The sequence below is a fragment of the Leopardus geoffroyi genome, chromosome A2 (genome assembly GCF_018350155.1).
Source record: "Leopardus geoffroyi isolate Oge1 chromosome A2, O.geoffroyi_Oge1_pat1.0, whole genome shotgun sequence".
Lineage (NCBI taxonomy): Eukaryota > Metazoa > Chordata > Mammalia > Carnivora > Felidae > Leopardus > Leopardus geoffroyi.
The window spans coordinates 20,851,019-20,861,725 of record NC_059331.1 but is presented as its reverse complement, the minus strand read 5'-3'; the positions used below and the strand labels follow the sequence as shown (position 1 = coordinate 20,861,725).

The following is a 10,707-nucleotide window of genomic DNA, read 5'->3' as shown; positions in this document are numbered from 1 at the left end:
AGCCCAGCAACCCAAGGTGCCCATTTATGCTTCTGCATCCACTGGCCAGGATGACCTCTCCTTTGCTGGGTACCAGAAGCACCTCTCATCCTGTGCAGCGCCCGCCCCGTTGACCTCAGCTGAGAGAGAGCTTCAGCAGATCCGTATTAACGAGGTGGGTGCACCAGACCAATGGTCAAAAGTCCCACCCTGAGGCCCTCCAGGTAACGTTAGGCCCAGCTGGCCGGGCCTGTGCTCCAGTGGGGCTATACCCTGGTTAGGCAGGTAAGGGCTTCACTCACTCTTTACTCGTCCCCAGGTGAAGACGGAGATCAGCGTGGAGAGCAAGCACCAGACCCTGCAGGGCCTCACCTTCCCACTGCAGCCGGCAGCCCAGAGGGCACTTCAGCAGCTCAAACAGAAGACCATCAACTACATCCAGCTGGTGGGTGCCTGTCCCTGCCCCAGGCACACATGCAGGGCACACCGTGCCCCTCCCCTGCTCTTGCTCAGACATGTGCACGGATGTGCATTCAGTACCCAGTCTGTCCTCTTCAGCTCACCTATGTACTTGCGGGGACCCACTCTCCCCCCTCCTGCTCCCCTGTCGCTCCCTGTTCCTGTTTGAGTGCAGACGCCTCATACAGTAGATGCAATGTGTTCCCCTGCCTTGCCCAGTCCTTGCTCACATGCAGGGACATGTGTGAGACACTGTCCCTCATTCTGCCCTTCTTACTGTGTACATGTACTCAGCCTGGAGTTCACACGGACTCCTCAGACCTGAGCCCCTTCCTGTCCTAGACTCCCTCTGCAGCTCCCCTGACTGCCCCCTTCCCCAGGTTGGGTCTTTCTGCTCCAGTGGCCTAGGCTTCCCGCTTTCTTTCTTTTTCTTTTTCTTTTTTTTTTAATGTTTACGTATTTATTTTTGAAACAGAAAGCACATGCTCATGCATGCATGAGCAGGGGAGGGGCAGAGAGGGCAAGAGAGAATCCCAAGCAGGCTCTGCGCTGTTAGCACAGACCCCAGCACAGGGCTCAGTCTTCTGAACTGTGAGATCATGACTTTAAATCAAGAGTCAGGGAGCGCCTGGGTGGCTCAGTCAGTTAAGCATCCAACTCTTGGTTTTGGCTCAGGTCATGATCTTATGGTTTGTGAGTTCGAGCCCCTTGTTGGGCTCCACAGTGACAGTGCAGAACCTGCTTGGGATTCTCTCTCTCTCTTTGCCCTTTTCCTGCTCAAATGTGCTATGTCTCTCTGTCTCACTCTCTCAAAATAAATACACAATTGAAAAAAAGGGGGGGCACCTGGGTGGCTCAGTCAGTTGAGCATCCGACTTCAGCTTAGGTCACTATGTCGCAGTTTATGAGTTCGAGCCCTACATGGGGCTCTCCACTGTCAGCACAGAGCCTGCTTTGGAGCCTCTGTCCCCCTCTCTCTCTCTCTGCCCCTCTCTTTGCCCCCCCCCCACTCATTTTAAATAAAACATTAAAAAAAAAAAAGAAATCAAGAGGAGGACGCTTAACTAACTGAGCCACCCAGGTACACCTTCTTTTTTTTTTTTTAATGTAAGCCCTATGCCTGTGACTCCTGGGTGGCTCGGTTGAGTGTCCGACTTCATCTCAGGTCATGATCTCGCGGTTCACAAGTTTGAGCTCTGTGTCAGGCTCTGTTCTGACAGCTCAGAGCCTGGAGCCTGCTTCAGATTCTGTGTCTGCCTCTCTCTCTGCCCCTCCCCTGCTTGTGCTCTTTCTCTTTCTCAAAAATAAGTAAAAACATTACCCAACGTGGGGCTTGAACTCACAAGATCGAGTCACATGTTCCGCTGACTGAGCTAGCCAAGTGCTCCTAGACTTCCCCATTCCAAGCAAAATGATGTGTCCCCCAAGAGGCCTCTCCCTCAGGTGGAGACCTTCCCCACTGTCCTGTCCACTGCCCCTGGTGGGACTTCCTCCTCTCGTAGAGCTTTCAAAGGCAGAGGTGGGGGCTCAGGAGTGGCCTCTTCGCGGGGACCCCATGGTGGATGGCCACTGAGGTGGGGAATCCTGGGAAAGGGAGACCACAGTCAGACTCCTGCCTGTCACCTTGGGGACTTCTTGTTTGCTAGGGTGGGTCCGGGCCCTCTGCTGCTCAGGCCCTCACCTCGCCCTTACCCTTGGTAGAAGCTGGACCTGGAGCGGGAGACCATTGAGCTGGTGCACACAGAGCCCACGGAAGTGGCCCAGCTGCCCTCGAGGGTGCCCCGAGATGCTGCCCGCTACCACTTCTTCCTCTACAAGCACACCCATGAGGGTGACCACCTTGAGTCTGTGGGTGAGTGGCCACAGCAGCGCCCCCACGCCCGTGGCTGAATAGAAGCAGCACTGGCCTGTGGCTGGGTGGGCTTGCTGCAGGGGGCGTGGGTCAGCAGGTCCCCCGGCCTCTGCTCACGTCCCCATCCCCCACAGTGTTCATCTACTCGATGCCGGGGTACAAGTGCAGCATCAAGGAGCGCATGCTCTATTCCAGCTGTAAGAGTCGCCTCCTCGACTCCGTGGAGCAGGACTTCCAGCTGGAGATCTCCAAGAAGGTGGGTGCCCATTCCCCAGAGCCTCATCAGCCAAGGGGCCTTTAACACCACCCTCCACATGGGGCATTGGAGTCCCAAGACAGTGGCAGGGCAGGGGTCATTATTGCCTTGTGGGATGGACGTGGATGAGGCCCAAGGGGTAGCATGCATTCCCAAGGTGCCCATCTGACTGGTGGCATGGACAAGCCCTTGTCTTGGCCGCCCATGACTCTGCTCTCCCAGGGTCTGAAAGGCAGATAGGGTGTCACCAAGGCATGCAGGGCAGTGGGCCCCAGCAATGTGTTCCTGGAGGTGGCATTCCAGGTGGGGGGATCTGGGAGGAGACCCCAAGGCTAGAGTGTGAGAGGTCAAGGGGCTGCCCTTGTGGAGGTGACCAAGGGTGGTATGTGTCGGGGGCGCCCCACCAGACCACTGCCTTGCCCCATGCAGATTGAGATTGGAGATGGGGCGGAGCTGACAGCCGAGTTCCTCTACGACGAGGTGCACCCCAAACAACACGCCTTCAAGCAGGCCTTCGCCAAGCCCAAGGGCCCAGGGGGCAAGCGGGGCCACAAGCGCCTCATCCGTGGTCCTGGCGAGAACGGGGATGACAGCTAGGTGGCCGGACCTGAGCTGCCCCGGCATGTGGACTGTGGGGCTGTGTGCCCCACCGCTCCTGGCCACCTGCCTCCTTCCCAGCCTGGGCTCCAGGGGTGGGCTGCTTCTTGTGGGGCAGGAGGGCTGCTGACAGAACACTCTTGCAGCTTCTGAGAGCCACTGGAGCTGGCATTTTGTGACCTTCCCCTGTTGCTGTCCCTGCCTCTCATCTGTGTGCCCAGGGGGTCTGGGGACCCTGCCTGCCTGGCTGAAGGGCGCTGGGTAGGGAGCCTAGAATGAGCTTGGCCCCCAGGGGAACTGAGACTAGGATCCTAGCACATCCCAGAAGCCTTGGCCACAGGGGTGGGTTTAGTCAGGGCTGGGGTAGGGTGTCCCTGCAGAATAAGATGGTTGAATGCTGTATTTTTTAAAGAATAAAATATTTTTAAATCAACACCTGAGTCTGGCCCTGAGGGATCCACCTCTGACACTGGGAATCGGGAGGCCCCGTGTATATAACTGCATGCTTTCACCTTCGAAGCGGGTCTGTGAGCCTGTTAGGTGGGGCTCCAGCACTCCTCGCTACAGGTGTATGGGAAGACGTGTGTCTGCGTGCGTGAGAACACAAGCCTCACACAGGTCCCCTTGTTGACAGGAGCTTGGCCCAAAAGGCAGGCACACCTTCACGGTGATATGGAGCATCTGGGTGTATTAGTGTCCTGTGGCTGCTGTAACAAAATACCATAAGCTTAGTGGCTTAAACCCCCACATATTTACTGTCTTAGCACTTCTTGTGAACCTAACAAGGTCAAAGTCTGATAGGGCTGAAATCCAGTTGCTGGCAGGACTTGTTCCTTTGGGAGGAGGGGGGGAGCATCTGTCACCTTGTCCGGCTTAAAAGGCTGCCTGCATTCCCTGCTCCCATCTTCAAACCAGAGAAGTGGTATCTCCGATCCTGCTTCCCGGTCACATGCCTCCTTCAGTAGTCAGACCCCCTGTGCCTCTGTCTCAAGGATGCTTGTGATTATATTCACCTCCCCGCTTTCCAGATACTCTCCCTGCTCAGGATCCTTCGCTTCCTCCCACCTGCAAGGCCCCTTTTATCCTGTATAGTAACATATTCATAGAATCTGGGGATTAGGATGTGGATCTCCTTGGGGCATTCTTCAGTCTGCCACACTGGGTACATTCTGCCTCCTGGGCTTCCTGGCCTCTTTGGGGCTGCAGCATGGATCTTGGACCTCTGGATCTTGATGTCTCCAGTCCACACGTGTGTGTGTGCATGCAGACCTGTCAGCTCATTGGCCCTCTCCCTCATATTTGCGTTTCTGCCCACAAGGGTCTGGCTCCCTGGTCCCAGGGTCTCTGGGAGGGACTCTTTAGGCTTGGGATTCAGTGGGAGCCAGAAATTCAGTCTGTACCTGAGAAGGGGGTGGGAGACCCCTCCTATGCCAGGTGGGAGGTGTGTAGGGATGGGGACATGAGGGGTCAGTGGCTGGGACTCAGCTGCTGAATGGGCACTGTCCTTTCTTTGGGGAGCACATCTTGGGCTGGGGCTCAGGGGAGTGTCCCATCCCTGAGGCCTTTCCCAGCCCCTACTAAAGACCCTAGAATTACAAAGAGGAGAGCTGGAACCCTAGTCAGGATCTAGAGAGGGTGGCCTGTCCTCATCCATCCCCAAACACTGGTTCCTAGGTGGGTAGGAAGACCGTGCCATCACTCCCACACTGCTAAAGCCCTGGGCCTGTGTGCCAGCTGGATGCCTGGCAGCCTGGAACCTACCTTCCAGGATAGCCACCCAGAGGTGGGCATGGAAAAGCAAGGGTAGCAGGTATCTAGCCCAAGCCAAAGCCCTATTTGTTCATTCATTAATTCATCCGCCATCATTCAGAGACATTCTGTGCCTGCCCAGAGCTGAGTGCTGGAGACTCATGGGCTTAGCAAATCGTGACCACCTTATGATGTTCTGGGCACTCTCGGCCCTGGGTATACAGACAAAAAGACTCTTGCCATTAAGAAGCAGACATTCCAGCAGGGGAATAAGACAAACTACAAGAAACCATGGAAAATCAATGGTATGATGTGTTAGCAGGTAAAAACTTAGGACGAAGAAAAGCAGCAGGTAAAAGGGGCTTAGGAGTGCCAGATCCAGGGTGAGAGGTGTAAAAGAAGGTTGGGGAAGGCCTCCAGAGGGTAATGTGTGAGCTGAGATATAAAGGGGGCAATGGAAGGGGCCATGTGAATATCTAGGAAAAGAGCTTCCAGGCAGAGCGAACAGTAAGTCCAAAGGCCCTGGGGTGGGAAACTGCATGGGACTATTCAAGCCAGAGAAAGGAGGCCAGTGTGGGTGGAGACCAGTCGGGGAGGCAATGGGAGGCCAGATCCCATAGGACCTTTTTGGCCATTATGTGGACTGTGCCTTTGATTCCAGAAAGGGCCAAGGAGGAGTCTGAGCAGAGGAAGGACGTAACGTGACTTAGGGGCTCAATGTGAATAGGCTGTGGGGTAGGAGAGCAGAAGCAGGGCAACCCACGACTTGGTGGTGACTGCACTGGTCTAGGAAGAGATGATGGCGGCTCAGGCCAGGCCGGTGAATGTGGAGATGGTGGGCGATGGGCAGATTCTGAAGGTGAAGCCAACAAGACTTGCTGAGGGGCCCAGGTCACCCTGAGACTTTGGGCCTGTTAGGATCTACTGGGTCAGAGGGAGCATGTGAAGATCCACCCAGCTGGCCCAGCTGTGGGGTGGGGTAGGTGCTTGGACAGGCCCCCAGGCACACTGGGGATGCAGATGAGGAGGCCCTGCTCCTGGAGGAAGTGGCTAGCTGTGGTGGAGGCAGGTGTAGCCTGGCTGGGGCCAATGCTGCTGTGCTCCCGGGTATGTCAGGCCCTGCGGAGCTCTGGGGACAGGGCCGCAGGGACAGGAAAAGGGCAGATGTGGGAACCACTGGCCCGAGAGAGCTCCCTTTGGGGCAGGGGCCGAGGGGCTGAGGTGTGAGGGTGAGAGTCTTCTTGGGACAGGGTGCCCTGACATCGGGTCAGCACGCCAAGCCCACGTCCAGCACTGCCCTCAATTCCAGTTTCTCATTGGCCTGACGCTGGGCTCTGGGCCTCCATCTCTCCCTGATAACAGGTGTGAGGCCCTCTCCAGCTGTGGCACACTGTTGGGATAGGGTGGGGGGCAGTGGGGGAGTGGAAAGAGGAAGGAGTGAAGGGGCTGTCTGCGTCTGCCTATGCAAATGGCCTCTGACTCACCACACCACCCACCACCTCTCGCTGTGGGCAGGATGGGGGCGAGGGAGGGGGCTACTGTGTTATTTCTAAATTCTCACTTCCTCTGTTCTCTGAGCCTACACTGTGGGAAGGGTCTGCGAGCTCCAGGCATTCTTCTCTGCCATCGCTGCCCAGTCTGCCATCCAGACCCTCTGGAGAAGCCCCCACTCCCTGTCATGGTAGGACAGCAGCCCTCAGGCCCCCAGGGAAGGGGGGCAGTGGGAAGTGGTGAGGGAGAGGCGGGTTTGGTGGCTGCAGACAATAGTGAAGGGGGTTATCCCCCAACCTGGCCCTGGGGACACTCACTGAACCCTGAAGATATCAGACCAGGCGCCTTTCTCTAGGCAATGAGACCCAAACCCATTGTGTGGATAAGAAGGCTGAGGCCTAAGGCTTCAATCAGTGGAGGCAAGGGGGCTACAAGCAAGGTGGACACGACAGGACTAGGCCCTGTCTGGCCCGTTGCTGCCCACCCCCTCTGATCTGTTCTGACCTACAGTGGGTTGAGTGCTTGGGCTGGGAGAGGTGGGTAGAGGGGGAAGAGCTGGGCAGTGCCCATCCCAGCCAGGGCCCTGGGTGGTCCTCAGCCTGGACCCCAGCAGAAGACCCTCATTCCTTCCTGGGACTTGGCCAAAGGGAGAGGGAGGAGTTGGGGGAGGTTGGTGGAGGACACAGGGGACTTTTCAGGGTGGCTGCATGGAAGGGAGCCAGATGACTCCTTGCTCAGGAAGGAAGAGAAATGACCTCTGAGGAAGGAAAAGGGAAAGTCAGGGAGAACCTGGTGGGCCTGTTGACTGCCTGCCTGGCTCTCCTGTCTGGCTGGGGTTTGGTTTTGAGTAAAAGTTCTAGATTGTGATTCTGGATTCCAGGTTGCAGAAGCAGTTCTGAGTTGAAGGCTGGGTCTGAGACTTGAGTCTAAGTTCTCCATGAGGCCTAGAAGTGGGGTGGGTGCTGGGCAGAGAGGCAAGAGCCTCCCCAGGGAAGGCTTGGGGAGAGGGTTTAGGAGCCCTGTTGGGAGACCCCAGCAAGGGGGGCAGGTGGATTTGGGCTGGGGCTGCACACTCACAGTCCCGCAGGGCCCCTGCTGTGGCGCCCTGCACCCCCTGTCTCTCCTGGTGCAGGCTGCCGCGCTAGCCGTGGCCCTGGCCCAGGGCACCCTGCCTGCCTTCCTGCCCTGTGAGCTCCAGCGCCACGGCCTGGTGAATTGCGACTGGCTGTTCCTCAAGTCCGTGCCCCACTTCTCGGCAGCAGCGCCCCGTGGTAACGTCACCAGCCTTTCCCTGTACTCCAACCGCATCCACCACCTCCACGACTCCGACTTTGTCCACCTGTCCAGCCTGAGGCGTCTCAACCTCAAATGGAACTGCCCACCCGCCAGCCTTAGCCCCATGCACTTCCCCTGTCACATGACCATTGAGCCCCACACTTTCCTGGCCGTGCCCACCCTGGAGGAGCTGAACCTGAGCTACAACAGCATCACGACAGTACCTGCCCTGCCCAGTTCCCTCGTGTCCCTGTCCTTGAGCCGCACCAACATCCTGGTGCTGGACCCTGCCAACCTCGCAGGGCTGCACTCCCTGCGCTTCCTGTTCCTGGATGGCAACTGCTACTACAAGAACCCCTGCCCGCAGGCCCTGCAGGTGGCCCCGGGCGCCCTCCTTGGCCTGGGCAACCTTACGCACCTGTCACTCAAGTACAACAACCTCACTGCGGTGCCCCGTGGCCTGCCCCCCAGCCTGGAGTACCTGCTATTGTCCTACAACCACATCATCACCCTGGCACCTGAGGACCTGGCCAACCTGACCGCCCTGCGTGTGCTCGATGTGGGTGGGAACTGCCGTCGCTGTGACCACGCCCGCAACCCCTGTACGGAGTGCCCCAAGGGCTTCCCGCACCTGCACCCTGACACCTTCAGCCACCTGCGCCACCTCGAAGGCCTGGTGTTGAAGGACAGCTCTCTCTACAACCTGAACCCCAGATGGTTCCATGCCCTGGGCAACCTCATGGTGCTGGACCTGAGTGAGAACTTCCTATACGACTGCATCACCAAAACCACAGCCTTCCAGGGCCTGGCCCAGCTGCGCAGACTCAACTTGTCTTTCAATTACCACAAGAAGGTGTCCTTTGCCCACCTGCATCTGGCGCCCTCCTTCGGGAGCCTGCTCTCCCTGCAGCAGCTGGACATGCACGGCATCTTCTTCCGCTCGCTTAGCGAGACCACGCTCCAGTCGCTGGCCCACCTGCCCATGCTCCAGAGTCTGCACCTGCAGATGAACTTCATCAATCAGGCCCAGCTCAGCATCTTCGGGGCCTTCCCTGGCCTGCGATACGTGGACCTGTCAGACAACCGCATAAGTGGAGCCATGGAGCTGGCGGCTGCCACGGGGGAGGTGGATGGTGGGGAGAGAGTCCGGCTGCCATCTGGGGACCTAGCTCTGGGCCCACTGGGCACCCCTAGCTCTGAGGGCTTCATGCCAGGCTGCAAGACCCTCAACTTCACCTTGGACCTGTCACGGAACAACCTAGTGACAATCCAGCCAGAGATGTTTGCCCGGCTCTCGCGCCTCCAGTGCCTGCTCCTGAGCCGCAACAGCATCTCGCAGGCAGTCAACGGCTCACAATTTATGCCGCTGACCAGCCTGCAGGTGCTGGACCTGTCCCATAACAAGCTGGACCTGTACCATGGGCGCTCTTTCACGGAGCTGCCGCGGCTGGAGGCCCTGGACCTCAGCTACAACAGCCAGCCCTTCAGCATGCAGGGCGTGGGTCACAACCTCAGCTTTGTGGCACAGCTGCCGGCCCTGCGCTATCTCAGCCTGGCGCACAACGACATCCACAGCCGTGTGTCCCAGCAGCTCTGCAGCGCCTCGCTGCGGGCCTTGGACTTCAGCGGCAATGCCTTGAGCCGGATGTGGGCCGAGGGAGACCTGTATCTCCGCTTCTTCCGAGGCCTGAGGAGCCTGGTCCGGTTGGACCTGTCCCAGAATCGCCTGCATACCCTCTTGCCACGCACCCTGGACAACCTTCCCAAGAGCCTGCGGCTGCTGCGTCTCCGTGACAATTATCTGGCTTTCTTCAACTGGAGCAGCCTGGTCCTCCTCCCCAGGCTGGAAGCCCTGGACCTGGCAGGAAACCAGCTGAAGGCCCTGAGCAACGGCAGCTTGCCTAACGGGACCCAGCTCCAGAGGCTGGACCTCAGCAGCAACAGCATCAGCTTCGTGGCCTCCAGCTTTTTTGCTCTGGCCACAAGGCTGCGAGAGCTCAACCTCAGTGCCAACGCCCTCAAGACAGTGGAGCCCTCCTGGTTCGGTTCTCTAGCGGGCACCCTGAAAGTCCTAGATGTGACTGGCAACCCCCTGCACTGCGCCTGTGGGGCGGCCTTCGTGGACTTCTTGCTGGAGGTGCAGGCTGCAGTGCCCGGCCTGCCCAGCCACGTCAAGTGTGGCAGTCCATGTCAGCTCCAGGGCCGCAGCATCTTTGCGCAGGATCTGCGCCTCTGCCTGGATGAGGCCCTCTCCTGGGACTGTTTTGGCCTCTCACTGCTGACCGTGGCCCTGGGCCTGGCCGTGCCCATGCTGCACCACCTCTGTGGCTGGGACCTCTGGTACTGCTTCCACCTGTGCCTGGCCTGGCTGCCCCGGCGGGGGCGGCGGCGGGGCGCGGATGCCCTGCCCTACGATGCCTTTGTGGTCTTCGACAAGGCACAGAGCGCGGTGGCCGACTGGGTGTACAACGAGCTGCGGGTACGGCTAGAGGAGCGCCGTGGACGCCGAGCGCTCCGCCTGTGCCTGGAGGAACGTGACTGGCTACCCGGTAAAACGCTCTTTGAGAACCTGTGGGCCTCAGTTTACAGCAGCCGCAAGATGCTGTTTGTGCTGGCCCACACAGACAGGGTCAGCGGCCTCTTGCGCGCCAGCTTTCTGCTGGCCCAGCAGCGCCTGCTGGAGGACCGCAAGGACGTTGTGGTGCTGGTGATCCTGCGCCCCGACGCCCACCGCTCCCGCTATGTGCGGCTGCGCCAGCGCCTCTGCCGCCAGAGCGTCCTCCTCTGGCCCCACCAGCCCAGTGGCCAGCGCAGCTTCTGGGCCCAGCTGGGCACGGCCCTGACCAGGGACAACCAGCACTTCTATAACCAGAACTTCTGCCGGGGCCCCACGACGGCAGAGTGACCGCCCAGCACCCCAAGCCTCCTACACCTTGCCTGTCTGCCTGGGATGCCGGGCCTGCTGGCCCTGCAACACCACCGCTCTGCCTCCCCAACTCCCACCCCTGGCATATAGCAGATGCTCAATAAATGCTACTAGTAGGCTGAA

The 10,707-nt window shown here is 58.8% G+C and overlaps 1 protein-coding gene across 1 annotated transcript; it reads left to right on the top strand.

The window, feature by feature from the left end:
• The first annotated feature begins 310 nt into the window (after positions 1 to 310).
• Positions 311 to 10,707, top strand: TLR9 (toll like receptor 9). The gene is made up of 5 exons (XM_045493035.1): positions 311 to 424; positions 2,140 to 2,290; positions 2,425 to 2,546; positions 6,471 to 6,573; positions 7,471 to 10,707. Exons 2-5 carry the CDS (start codon positions 2,225 to 2,227, stop codon positions 10,561 to 10,563), a joined length of 3,384 nt encoding a protein of 1,127 aa, XP_045348991.1. The 5' UTR covers positions 311 to 424; positions 2,140 to 2,224; the 3' UTR covers positions 10,564 to 10,707.

Excerpts from the sequence above, each read along its gene's own strand:
- TLR9 (XM_045493035.1), top strand. The coding sequence starts at position 2,225 with ATGCTGCCCGCTACCACTTCTTCCTCTACAAGCACACCCATGAGGGTG. Across the intron at positions 2,291-2,424 it reads TGACCACCTTGAGTCTGTGG|TGTTCATCTACTCGATGCCG; the intron begins GTGAGTGGCCAC and ends CATCCCCCACAG. Across the intron at positions 6,574-7,470 it reads AGCCCCCACTCCCTGTCATG|GGCCCCTGCTGTGGCGCCCT; the intron begins GTAGGACAGCAG and ends ACAGTCCCGCAG.